Source organism: Carcharhinus amblyrhynchos, chromosome 9 (assembly GCF_965287045.1).
Source record: "Carcharhinus amblyrhynchos chromosome 9, sCarAmb.v2.hapA, whole genome shotgun sequence".
NCBI lineage: Eukaryota > Metazoa > Chordata > Chondrichthyes > Carcharhiniformes > Carcharhinidae > Carcharhinus > Carcharhinus amblyrhynchos.
In genome coordinates, this window is record NC_137332.1 from 45,653,607 (window position 1) to 45,667,872 (window position 14,266).

The 14,266-nt window shown below is 40.6% G+C and overlaps 1 protein-coding gene across 2 annotated transcripts in view; it reads left to right on the forward strand.

The window, feature by feature from the left end:
• The window catches only part of scp2a (sterol carrier protein 2a), a 90,765-nt gene that overhangs the window by 10,523 nt on the left and 65,976 nt on the right, over positions 1-14,266 (forward strand). For both annotated transcript variants that reach the window (XM_080195548.1, XM_080195550.1), the window contains exons 6-9: positions 4,755-4,881; positions 5,769-5,832; positions 9,506-9,592; positions 11,557-11,707. In XM_080195548.1, coding sequence (XP_080051674.1) covers positions 4,755-4,881; positions 5,769-5,832; positions 9,506-9,592; positions 11,557-11,707 — 429 coding nt within the window. The remainder of the gene's footprint in view (positions 1-4,754; positions 4,882-5,768; positions 5,833-9,505; positions 9,593-11,556; positions 11,708-14,266) is intronic.

Below are 14,266 nucleotides of genomic sequence, written 5' to 3' on the forward strand. Positions count from 1 at the left end.
TCTCTATGTTTCCGAGTTCCACATTCCCACCACTCTAAAGAAGTTTCTTGATTTCTTGGCGACTATTTTGATGGCTTCTACTTTTACTCTTCCCTGTGTCTTCTCTCCATGTTGACTATATCAAAACCTTACATAATCTTAAAGATTACAATCAATACACCCTCTCAGCCTTTCTTTTCTTCACAGAAAAATGATCCAGCCTGTTTACCTTTTTATGATAAGCATAATCTAGCAGCTCTGATATCATCTGTGACTTTTTTTTCACTTTCTCCATTGCCTCTCTATCTGCCTTATAATATTGAGTCAGAATTGTACACAGTACTCCATCAAGATAAAAGCAGAGTACTCCGGATGCTGGAAATCTGAAATAAAAATGGAAAGTGCTGGAAATTATCAGCAAGTGTAGCAGAATCTGTGAAGAGAGAGAAACAGAGTTAACTTTTTCAGTTGAATATGACTTTTTAGAGCATTAACATTGGCGTATCCAAGCTGCAATATAAGTTTGGTATAATTTCATGAACTTTCAATACTAGTCTCTAGGAATAAATTCTAGTGCTTGACGTGTTTCTTTATGCCCTTATTAACCTGCTCACTTGGATTGGTGATTTGTGCACTCAGATACATTTGCCCTCTTACCCCTTTTGAGGTTCTTATTTTCGAAGTATAATTTATCTTCTTACTTTTCTGCCAAAACATACTACCTCACACTTCACTCTGTTGAAATTAATTTGCCACTGACCATTCTGCAAGTTTATAGGTGTTGATCTTTAATTTGGCGGAGTCCTCCTCCGTAGTAATATCCTTCTCCTCCTCAATTTAGTGTAATCTGCATATTTTTAAAAAAATTATTGATTCCAAAATCCACATCATTAATAGTGGCTTTTTTGGTATGACCTGAATAAGTTGAAACATTTTTCCTTTACATCGATGATAATGTTGTTTTTATATGGAAGTGACTTGGAGTTTTTTTGTATATGGATGGATGATTACATGTTTTTTCCTAATCATGATCACCCACTAACTGACTGTGGGATGTTGTATCTTACCCCATACTCCAAAAGATTGGAGACCCCTAGTGTGTTTGTTCATGGTCACTGCCTTGCTTTTGCATGAAATGCCTCAATATAAAAAGCTTCAACCCTAATTTACCTTTCTGTAGCTTTTCTTCCACTTTCAGTCCTATTCTTAAAGACCTATTATTTGAACCTCTAAGTCACTAAACTTCTTTACCACTGAATATATTACCAAGTATGCAGTTCTGAAATAATTGGAATGAAAATAGTGAAACTATCATCATTCTTTATCAATGCAAAATGAAGGTCAGATTAATTGTCTACAGTCCAGATCAGGATGATCTAGATATTGTCAAGATATAAGGTTTTTTTTTTAATCCTGCTAATTAAATTGTACATGGTAAAGGTATTAACAACTCTTGGAGTGTAAGCAGCTGTTTATCAGTTTCCTTTCGATTATTTACCAAGATTATCTTCTTAATCGCAGATGATTGAAGGGCTATCTTCAGAGGATTTTCAGCTGATTCAATAGTAGAGAATTCTCAATAAGTTTTCCTTCTGTCAGTGCATCTGAACTTTGAACAGCGAGCTGAGATTTGTTTTGCCAAGTTATGATTTGCAAATTAATGAGGAATCTGTTTCAATTCAATATTGGGCTGGTTTTTCCACCACCACCACCACCCCCCCCGCCCTGCCCCCCGCCACTCCCCCCTCCAAACAGTGTATTTCGTGGTAGCGAAGGCAGCCTGTCAATGGCTGGTGAAGGGATCTTCCAGTCCCTCCTCTGCCGATGGGGTTTCCTATTGTTTGCACTCTCCACCGTCGGGAAACCTGTAGCGGGGTTCACCGTTGGCAGGATTGGAAGATTCCACCAGCAAAACAGCCAGAAAGTTCCAGCTGTTGTTTCTATCCAACGTGAAGAAATTAAGAATTAAAATTGTGGAATGTTTCCAATTTTATTCTCCTTTTAAGTATTGTGCTTTGTGTCGAGTGCTTTTAATGTTTTTATGTAGAGTTGAATCTGCAAACCAAATTATTCTTGTTGGCTTGTGCAAATTAAACATGGTATCTTCCTATTTTTAAAGATGCAAGAGAATGTGGTGAGAATCCCATGTTACATTTAGTGTTGCATGTTACACTCACTAATATTGGGTGCTCTAACCCATTTCAATTCGTAGTGATTCATCTACCTATGGAGACAGCATTTTCCTTAAGAGCACAAGGCAAAACATTGCGGAGAAATGTTCTCTTGTAGTATGATGCATTCTTGTTCAATGTTCCATTTTCTTTCATTTGACATTGCCAGCAAGATTTGATATAATTCCATCTACCCTCATGTTCAGATCATTCATCTTTATGGAAAATGAGACAACTTCCTCTGCAAATCCCGCTTGTCTCCAACTAGCTGCATGTTGCCAATCTGAGAAACTTCCATTTATTCCTGTGCTCTGATTTCTGTCCCTGAATCATCCATTTACGTATGCTGCCATGAGTTTTAATCTTCATAATACGACTCTGATGTAATAATTCATTAAGCACTTTTTGGACGTCCATGCATGCCATGTTTAATACGTTCCCTTTATTAATTTCTTCCAAAATATGATTCAAATTAGTCAAACATGATTGGGTCTTGACTGCCTCTTAATTAAACCATACTTTTCAAAGTGTTGCTAATATTTTTAATTATGATCTTTTGCAGTTTTCCTATCACTACATGAAGCCAACTGAGCTAGTTTATCTCATTGCTTTTTCAACAAAGATGTCACATTCAGCCTCCTTTAGCCCTTTCGGGGTGTAATTTTAAACTATCATGCTTCATACCTCCTGATGTTCCATCTCTAACCTGCCTCAGTATAGACCATCCAAAACTCTAAATTAATTTTATAAGTTTCACTAACCCTTTAATCCTGCTTTACAGTACTGATGTTTATTAATTACTCATCCATATTCCCCTATGGTACTCTTGCCCTCCTTCCTTTATTCTACTGTTAAGTAAGGTGAAATACTAGGTGAGCAGCATTACACTTCTTTAATTTCCCACTGTAAGATTGTTACTTTCATTTCTTGTAGCCCACTCCTTCCCTGATCATCACTTTTTTTATAAATCTACCACAATCTCTATTGTTAAACAAAGAACAAAGAACAACCCAGCACGGGAAACAGGCCCTTCGGCCCAACGAGCCTGCGCCGCCGCATCCTCCTACACCTACCCTGCCCTGCGTGTATGCGAGTGGAACCCCTAACTTAGCCAGATTCAGGGGAGAATAGTGTCAATTTGGTATACCAATCAGCCTAAGAGCACATCTTTGGGGTGTGGGAGGAAACCGGAACACCCAGAGGAAACCCACGCAACCACAGGGAGAATGCGCAAACTCCCACAGACACAGGCCCAAATCCATGTATCTGCACAGTTAGCAGTGCTAGTCACTGAGCTGTTGCGGCGCCCATCTACCGGTCCAGGATCAAGCACACACACCGACACGAAGTACTAGGCCACTCCCGGAACCTCCAAGGGCAGCCCACGCACGACCCACCATGTGCATGCCCCTTGTTTGACAACAAGGTGGACCGCCACCTGTGGAATAAAAAGACAAAAACGTTAACATGTAAGTCTGCATTTCCGGTGTCTCCCGAGGCTCTGACCCTATTTAATACCCCCTACTATAACCCTCCATCCTTGTTTCGCTCATGTGTCTATCTAAGTAAACCTTAAACAAGTCCAACGTGCCTGCCTCCACCACCCTACTCGGTAGCGCGTTCCATACCCCCACGACCCTCTGTGTGAAGAACCTTCCTCTCATATCCAAATTATACTTCTCCCCCCTCACCCTTAGATCATGACCTCTCGTAATTGTACCCAATCTAGGGAGCAGCCTATCACTATTGACTCTATCTATTCCCTTCAGTATCTTATATACCTCTGTCATGTCTCCCCTTAATCTCCGTCTTTCCAAGGAGAAAAGTCCCAGTTTCTCCAACCTTTCCTCGTAATGAATATGATTACAGATTAATCAGCAGTAAGGGTGATAAGGTCCATCTTGAAACTTGTGATACCCTGGTATCCACATGGCAAAGGGATATTGTAAACACCAATGATGTTGTAAGTTAACCATCTTTGTTTTCTGCCCTATCCCTTTGGATCTTTTTAACCCTTTTTTGGGTACTTCTTATTTTTGTTTCTCTTACTGCCATAAACCTTGTACTTATTTTTTAATTTGAGAAACTAGCTTCACTTGGTTCCACCAGGTCTGGGTGACATAACATTAAACACAAGCCTTTCAAGATTAAAATTAGAATACATTTCTCATGCAATGATTGAAGTTTTGAATCTTTTCCACAAATAGCAGTTGGTGCTGGGTTAATTGTTAATTTGAACTTTTAAGATTAATAGATTTCAGTCAATCAAAGGTATTAAGGGATCTGGGCCAAAGGCCCAGGTAAATGGATGAAACTCAGTCACAAGTCAAGTAAGATATCATTGAATGGCAGAATAGACTCAAGTAGCTAAATGGCTTATTCCTGTCCCTGTCTTTCTTTTTATGTAAATGTAGAGCTCTACCTTTTGGTAAAATTAGTTTACTGTTTGATGGAATTTTTAAAAAAATCTATTTCATCAGCCTACTGTGTACTATTTCAACAGCCTACTTTTCTGTCTATTTTATCTGGGTGAGATCAGTTCCCACCCTCAAACTCTACTGTGTTCCTGCATGGAGTGTGACTATTTTTCATTTGTGTTTTCAGTTCACTGACCGGACCAATCCCATGGACAAACACTGTGAGGTGCTGATAAATAAATATGGGATTTCTGCAGCTCCAATAGCACCACAATTATTTGGAAGTGCTGGCAAAGAGCACATGGAGAAATACGGTACTTATAATTAACATACTTCTGCATATGTCATCCATTTCAGTGCAGGCATATTTAAAGTTATGATCCACGCTGAAGAAAATTGTTTAAAATGACAACAAGATTGGGCTCCATGAGGCTGGTAGTTCTGGCGCTACAAGAACCAGTTCAGATAAAATAACTGGAGTGGGGGGGAGTCCCAGACATCATCAGCTTGGCACATTGTCAGTTAAGTCCTGTTCTAGGCAGTTTTATTAAGGGTGGTACAGTGTTAGCACAGCTGCCTCACAACACCAGGGACTTGGATTCAATTCCTGGCTTGGGTCACTGTCTGTGTGATGTTTGCACATTCTCCCCATGTCTGTCTGTGCCAAGCTGATGATCTGTCTTGGACTCCTCCTGATGTCCTCACCAACATAAATTCTAAATGTCAGGCAATTGGATTCATTCTGTACATCAAGGAACTGAGTGTACTGGTTACAAGGGCAATGGGCCTGACACCATTCCAATTGTAGTTTTGAAGTCTTATTCTCCAGAGGCGCTCTGGTTGCCTCCCATGGTGCAAAGATGTGCGGGTTAGGTTGATTTGCTGTGCTAAATTGCCCCTTAGTGTCCCAGCTTGTGTAAGTTAGAGGGATTAGCGTGGTAAATATGTGTGGTTGTGACATAGGGTCTGGGTGGGATTGTGGTCGGTGCAGACTCAATGAGCTGAATGGCCTCCTTCTGCACTGTAAGGATTCAGTGATATTAAATTCTAATTTGTGACAAACTGAATTGAGGTTCATCTTGCATAGAAACTGTGGTTGGCAAAGAGTAGTCTTTGATTGCTCTGACATGTATTCAATTTGATCCCACCGTAGTACAGCATTCAATCTCCAGTACAGTTTGTCCCTTTGTTTTTAATACAGGTACTAAACCAGAGCACTTTGCCAAAATAGCTTGGAAAAATCACAAACATTCCACAAATAATCCGTAAGTAAAGTTTTGGTTGTTTTTTGGTTAATCACTGACAAAAAATCAATGATACTTGCGTTATGTTTGTTGAGAAATCAGAGTGAGGGGGTCAAAGCCCATGGTGCAGGGGATCAGCAAGAATGAAAAAACCAGGGAATTTTATAATGCCCCAGTTGTTTGTAGAACTCGTGAAAACAAAAGTGAGAGAAATAAGGAATTCTGGAATTTGGGAATTTTTGGAAATGGGAAGCTTCATGATGAATATTGGTATTTCTAACTTTAAATTTTAATTTTAGAAGTAGATTTTTGTGGGATGGCGAGGACGCTAACTGCTTTATCTCCAGTGTTTGGACTGATGTGGCTCAGGTCATTGGCCCAGTCTGTTCTTCCGTTTAGCAGCAAAAGAGACCAAATGTCTGGGCAGGGTAGAAAATTTATCGCTAATCATTTGTAATCTCCTGTTCGTTTCTATTATCCCCCTTACTTGCGACTTTGCAGGATTACAGTTTTATAGATTTTATGTAAATATTGTCTCTGCAGAGTCCAATAGTCAAAGGATTAAGCAAAGTACCTCATTGGAACCATTTTATCTTTTTGGTTTTAACTTGTATTTGCATGACCTCGGGATGCTTGAATTATTGATGTGCATTCTGTGTGAATAAAGCAGTTGTGACGTAAGTCTGTGTAGGTCGATGGATTTTTTTTAGGTGCTATAAGGGAATTAAAGGATATGGAGATAATTTGAGAAGGTGGACTCGAGGTAGAGAATCAACCATGATCTTGTTGAATGGCGAAGCAGGCACAACAAGTCAAATGGTCTCCTTCTGCTCCTATTTCTTATGTCCTTGTGTTCTTATCCATTGAACTTTTGTAGATTGTGTGTATATTTTTGATATAAAATGCATAATTTAATACACTTTTGCCAGCAGACAGTAGTAATGCGAGCAGCACGGTGGTACTGTGGTTAGCACTGCTGCCTCACAGCGCCAGGAACCTGAGTCGATTCCATCTTTGGTCACTGACTGTGCAGAGCCTACACATTCTCCCAGCGTCTGCGTGGATTTCCTCTGGGTGCTCTGGTTTGCTCCCACAGTCTGAAAGACACGCTGTTTAGGTGCATTGGCCATGCTAAATTCTCCCTCAGTGTACCCGAAAAGACACCAACTAGGGGATTTTCATAGTAACTTCATTGCAGTGTTAATGCAAGCCTAAAAATAAACTTGTTAATGCCAGATTTTTTAATGATGGTATGGCTGAAATCCTGCAGCCAGGATTCTATCTACTCATCGGTTTAGCATTTAACCTAAGCAGGAAATATCCCACCTTTCCCAATCCAAACTTCCTGTTTAATTACTCCAAACTGTCAGCAAAGTTTACCAACAGATCTCTAGATGGTAATTTTCAATGGTACATAAGGTTAGTTGCGTTCAGGATTTGGGGAAACCCAAAAGCATTTTCTCATGTGCAGGAATTGCTCTCACCTTCAGTTCAAACCTGGGGGTTTAAACCTGCTAAATTATTGCCATGAAATTAGTTCTATTATTGGCTTTGGTTTCAATGGGAGCCTCTAGCAGAACGTAAGGAAACAACACTTGCTTATTTGCTTAAAAAGTCAACCTTTCAAAAAGCACATCACAATCATTTGGACTTTACACCATGGCTGGAACTGTCTGCCTGTTCACACCGGCATAATCTTCTAGTCCTGCCAATGGCGCACCCAGCCACGGGTTTTCCAGCATGGAGTGAAGTCAGTGGGGAATCTCATTAACTGGTGGCAAACAGCACACCACCTCCCGCTGCAAGAAAGATGCCATGGGGGAGGCCAGAGAATCCCACCCCATGTGGAAGAGCAAGTTCTACCAAGAAGATTTTGATCTGAAAACAAAAGTGCAAAATACTTGCCCATTCTCCCATCTCAGTGATTTACTCCTGGTGTCTAGACCTGCACAGACAATAAGGCAGGATATTTGCTACCGAGGTGGGTAGCTCGAGTTGGGAATTTTGTCAACTTGGTAGACCCACCTCAGTTTAAATAGGCCCCACTCCTAGAGTAGGGGAGTGGGGGGGATATAGTAGAGTTAGACACAACAACTCTGGAAGTGGATCGCAGTGGCCATGCGGGCTGGAGAGTGCAGAGGCTAGCAGTTTAGAAGTTCTCTGGCTCTTCCTCCCAGTTGATTTAGAAAATATTAGGTCCCCACCCCTTGCATCCGACATACCCTCATCCACTCCTCATGCCCACATGCCAATGCATGCCTCCTCCAAAGCATCTTTTATGCTTCCCTATGCTGCCTTCATAACAATTCACCCACTATCCATGTGAGAAACCTTGGGAGCCATGTGGAGGACAGAACTCTGTCGTACATACGTGATACTAAGAAAAAAACACAAGATTCATGAAACCTATTGTAATATTTTAAGTATCATCGACTGTTTAATATGCTATAAAACAAGGCTGTATTCAGTAACCACATCAAAGGCAGCTAATCATTTAATGGCCTTTTTAAATTATCAGTTAAAATGTGCACTCTTGTAGCTTTTGAAACTCAGTCATGTATTCATGATCACCTCAACTGTAATAACATCCCTTGGGAAATCTCAGCAAAAAAACTCAATTGAAACAGGGACAGATGGTAATGATGTTTTCTAATCAACACTGCCTGTGAATCAAAGCAATCAAGTAGAAGATTTTCCTAAAACTATAACTGACAACAGCCTCAGACCGGTTTTTTCAGGGCCAGGGAATCTAAAAATCTTAAGATCATATCACTTAAACAGGCCTTATCCACAATTGTTTGTATCCGTTTCTGATTCCTACACTTAAGGCCCTTAGAACAGCGAAAATGGGTTGGTTCGAACTCAGCATTAATTACAAACTCCTTGCCGAGTTCAGTAAAAATGATTATTTCCTGCATATACAGACAAAGCATACCATTTGTTGAGAAGGGAGGAGACAGTGCAGACTGTACTGTTACAGTCATAGCTACGGCATAAAGAAAGATCAACTTAGTGCCAAGTGCACCCATTCAAAAATCTGATAGCATCAGGGAAGAAGCTGTTCTTGAGTCGGTTGGTATGTGACTTCAGATTTTTGTCTTTTTCCCGATGGAAGAAGGTGGAAGAGAGAACGTCCAGGGTGCGTGGTGTTCTTAATTTTGTGGGCTGCTTTTCCGAGGCAGCGAGACAGATCCGATGGATGGGAGGTTGGTTTGCGTGATGGACCGTGCTACATTCACAACCCTTTGTAATTTCTTGGGGTCTTAAGCGAAGCAGGAGCCGTACCAAGCTGTGATACAACCAGAAGTAATGTTTTCTAAGGTGTGTCTGCAAAAGTTGGTGAGAATCATGGTGGACATGCCAAATTTCCTTAGTCTCTTGAGAAAGTAGAGGCATTGGTGGGCTTTCTTAACTATAGTGTCGGCATCGGGGGGGGGGGGGGGGGGGGGGGGGGGGGGGGGGGAGCGGGGGTGGTGGCAGGGGAGCCAGGGCAGGTTGTTGGCGATCTGGACCCTTAAAAACCTGAAGCTCTCGACCATTTCCAATTCATCCACGTTGATGTAGATGGCATGTTCTCCACTATGCTTCCTGAAGTTGATGACTTCATCATAAACTTGGTACAATGTATAAAAGTAAATTATCACAATTTATTTAGTTTATCTGAATTATAAATAATTGCTGTTCATTTGTTTAGATATTCTCAGTTTCAAGATGAGTTCACTCTTGACCAGGTGATGAAGTCTCGTCGGATCTTTGAGTTCCTGACTTTGCTGCAGTGCTGGTGAGAATGCAATACTTCTCAATTTGCTGACCTTTTTTGTTATACGAGCGCAATCTCAAATGCAATTTAACTAGATGAGTGCTGCTAAAAGTATGATTTGGGCTCTTTTGTCTCTGAACTTTCTCTTCAACAAAAGACTGATCCACATGCCTCTGAACCTTTATTCACAGCTTGCCTAGCTGTGGAATATTGACTGAGCCAAGATTTAACTTTGTTACTTCCCCTGTCTTTTCCATAACGAGAGATAAAACAGGAAGACACTATTGGGAGTTAAGAATTTGACAGCATCCAGAAGTGCAAATAGTGAAAAAGAAGAATTGTCATTTCTATGGTGTCTTTTATGATCTCTGAACACCCCATAGTGCCTTATTGAACTTTTGTAGTCACAGTTGCCATGTGGGGAAATGCAGCAGCTAATTTGCACACAATTAGGCCCCACATATTGCAATAAGATAAATTACCAGATAATTTGTTTTAGTGATAGTTGAGGGGTAGATAGATGGCTGGAACACAGAGAACACTTCTCTAACAAAGGGCACAGGATCTTTTACCTCTCCCTGAAGATAGACAGAGTCTGCATTGAAGTGCTCTTCTATTAGTGCTGCACTGGCAAGGGTGCCATCTGTTTCAGTAGTGCAGTAAAGTGTAGACCTTAGTGCTCAAGAATTTGAAGTGAGATTGAATCCTCAACATGTTGACTGCAAGTGCAGATTTCCACCACTGAGGCTGCTGAAGCCTTGGGTTGCAATGTAGCAATAGGGCCATGTTCATTGTTCCATAATACACTGTCAGACAAACCCATACAGTTTAACTCATTTTGATGCATGAATATGAAAAATAATATTAAAAAGGTAAAAAACATAGCCGGGTTCCGCACACGTGAGGACAGCCTCAGCAGGCTTAATGTCACACTATTTGTAACCCCCATGACTTGCTTGGGCTTGCAAAATCTCACTAACTGTCCTGGCTGGAGACAATACACATTTCTTTAACCTGTGCTTAACCCTCTCTCCACTCACATTGTCTGTATCTTTAACTTGATTACCTGTAAAGACTCGCATTCCAGCCATTATTTTGTAAATTGAGTTTGTGTCTTTATATGCCCTGTTTGTGAACAGAACTCACCTGATGAAGGCGCAGCACTCCGAAAGCTTGTGGCTTGTGCTACCAAATATACCTGTTGGACTTTAAGCCGGTGTTGTGAGACTTCATACTGTGCTTACCCCAGTTCAACACCGGCATCTCCACATCAAAAATAAACAAGCCATTGGTTTTTTCTTGATGTTGGAATGAAACTAATAGTAGATCTTGAGAGATACTCCTTGGGAATATTTAACATGACATAGAGTCTTCATGGGATCATTGGGTGAAAGGACAGCATTTGTAAGCCACATCAAAAGTTCCAACTTTGATGCCAAGTTAGGTGATCTCAGCAGGACTGTACCATTGGCTTAGTGCCAACACCTTGAAATGAAGGGAGTGGGAGATGGAATCAGTGATGGTGGCTTTTATTATCCAGTAATTGTTATACTGTTTGTGGACGTGTGGTTCAATTGGTGATATTGTTATACACGGAAACATTAAAGAATGATCACTTGTTTAATATATTGGAGAATTGACGTTAGGAAGCACAGAGGGTTAAAAATAACAGAGCTTTATTTACAGGGTGGTGTTCATACATGGCTGCTTTCTCCGGCAATTTCCCTGCGCTAGCGACCTGTGACATTAATGCATTAATACAATGGTGCTTAGCGCAGCTAATAGGAATCAATTCAAATACATATCAACTTGGACAAGATACTGGTGGGCTGGCAGAATCTGATAACTGAGGGATTAATACAATTCACGAGTGGAATGAAGCTCTCTTATGTGCACTTTTTAGTATTTGCTCGCACGTATGCAACAATCGGGATAAGTGCTGAAGCTGTTTTTTTTTACTTTATATAAAACTTTATTTTAAATAGTCCAACATCTGATGGGGCAGGAGCAGCTGTCCTGGCGAGTGAAAAGTTTGTGCGGAGACATGGCCTGGAGTCTAAAGCTGTCGAAATTCTCGCCCAGGAAATGATAACCGATTTGCCAAGCAGCTTTCAGGAAAACAGCTGTATAAAGGCGGTAAGATCTTCGATTACCCCCCCATGTGAATTGTGTGTGGGAAAAAAAGTGTAAATAGCAGAGCCCCCTTATGATCAATTAGAACAACATTTAAGGTTTTAAATTTAATTTGCCTTTGCTAGGAATCAGGGTGGTGATATTTTATAGAGAGGTGAATTCTCAAGTACCTAATTATTTTGGGTAGAAGATGGGTACTGTGATGAAATTGATGCAAGGCCTGTTCCATCTTGCACAGCTGGGCGATATTTGAATAAAGTCAGTTAGCTCCCACCTGGAACAAGAAATGTGCTTGTTCCTCCCAGAAGCCAAGGACTGGCAGCAGGTTGGGGGCCAGTGGGGCTGGCAACAGGTTGGGAGGCACTAAAGGACTGGCATTAGGTTGGGGGCATTGAAGGGTTGGCAGCAGGTGTGAATCATATGTTAATTGTAAATAGTTGTATGCAGGTGGTAGCCACCGACTGAGAATTCATTGAAATTGTGGTTGTTGGGTTAGGATCGCTGTAAATAAATGCTTCTGAATGTGTGTAAAAACTGGCTTCAGTTTTATTCTTCAGCACCTGATTTACTGGACTAGAACAGCAGGTGGGAAGATTTTGGTGGGGCCACAGGAGGTGCGTTATGTTTTACATCTCTTGATGCTTTTTGAGTGGTATGTAGCAGTCCATTTAAGAGCTACCTGTTAAGTTGCTTTAGAACAAGGAAGACAGGCAGATTATGCCTGGTGCAAGTACTGCTGAGAGGTGCCTGAAAATTGTTTTGGGTCATTTTTTATGCATTAGAACACAAGAAATAGGAGCAGGAGTAGACCGTATGGTCTGTCAAGCTTGCTGCGCCATTCAGTACGATCGTGGCTGATCTTGGGCTTGAAATAGGCTCCTAGTTTTCATGGCTCTGTCTAAAATAAGTGCTGAAGCTGCCCATTTCCAGAACCGGATGGAATTGGTGACTGACAGATTGGAGTGGGAATTGAGAAGCAAGTGTTGTTGCACTGCTATTTTTCTCACACTACCACCGCATTACTGCCAGGAACAAAAATTGGTGCTGGCATATTAAGAAACATAACTGAACTTCGGAACTTCCAGGACATGCACGACAGAATGATTCTACTCAGTAACACTTAGCATTGCTGCTAATTACCCATCTGGAAAATCAGTTGCATTGTAGTTCAATTTATTGACAAGTGCATATGTTGTAGAGGCAGATTGCAATGGAGAAAGCTGAAAAATAACCCATTATCAAATTGAATATCACCATGAAATAGGTTCCTACATATACAACAATTCAGTGATAGTTAAGAATATATCTTTGTCAGGATGCTACCCAAATAATAACCTTATCTTGCTGATTAGCATATTTCTAGAATTCAGCTACAGTTACGTTTATAGTATTTTGTTTCATGTATGTAAACTGGTTGTAACTCTTGTCACATTCAGCAATTGTGACAAAATATCTACAGAAGAAGAAATAGACTCCAGGCTAATTTGAGAGTAATACTTCTTACAAGGAGTGGCACATCTCAAATGGAAAATGTATTATTGGCGTTTGATGTTCCATTCGAGGTGCCAAATGCTATCAACGCTGCAAGAAGTGACGGAGAATAAAGGTGTTGGAAATGGGGAAGAGTGAAGCAGCTGACCATAGTTTATGGAGCAATTGGGTTAGAATAGAAGACAGAGGGGTGACCTTTGATTTTCGATTCTGAGAATGCAAGCAACCAGCCTGGACAATGAGCTTCAGTTCCTCTGCAGACCATTAGGTGGGGATGTCTTACCATGGAGAAGAATTAACAGTGCTGTATGAATTGCAAAGCCACTTCAAAATGTAAGGCGTATGCATGACTGTCAAATTTGTGAAGCAGTTAAAGTCCAATTATGTTTGTTAGCAAGTAACTGCGTCTTCCGGAGTTTTAGCCTATTGTTTTGACTCCGACAGTGCAATTGATTTCAGCTGGGTATTAGCGATATATTAAAATACACAGATTAAATGGAGAAGAATGATATAATAAGTATGCTATGGAATTGGCTCAATAAGGGATCAAGAAGTGCAGTATTTCTGATTTAGCAATCTCTCATGAATCATGATGAATAAAAGGATACATTTAGAATAAAGTACCAGGGCAATAATTTACCATAATTGAATGTTTTTTAATCTTGTACTGTTCTAGAAGTGCTATTTTGCAGTTTGCAATTGGAATTGTGTTTACATTTTTTGTCAAAGTTTTGAATCTGTGCCTTAAGATTATTATGTTTGTGTAGCTATCTGTTTGGCAAACCACTTTGAAAAAAATATCCAAGACCCAGGCTAAGAGGAAAGACGTCTGCAGCTCTGTGTGTGTTGGAGAGAGAAATGGAGATGGGAGCAATAAAATATTGTATCAGGAGTCTGAAGGGGAATGACAAGACATGGGATTGCGGGATGATTGTCATGGTATGGAGTTAGTGAAGGAGTAGTCTTGGCATGTGAAATAAAGATGGAAGGGGGGGGTGGCAGAGGATAGCCAGCTGTAATGACACAGGAAAGGAACATAGATTATTATACAATATTTATATTTACCAACTT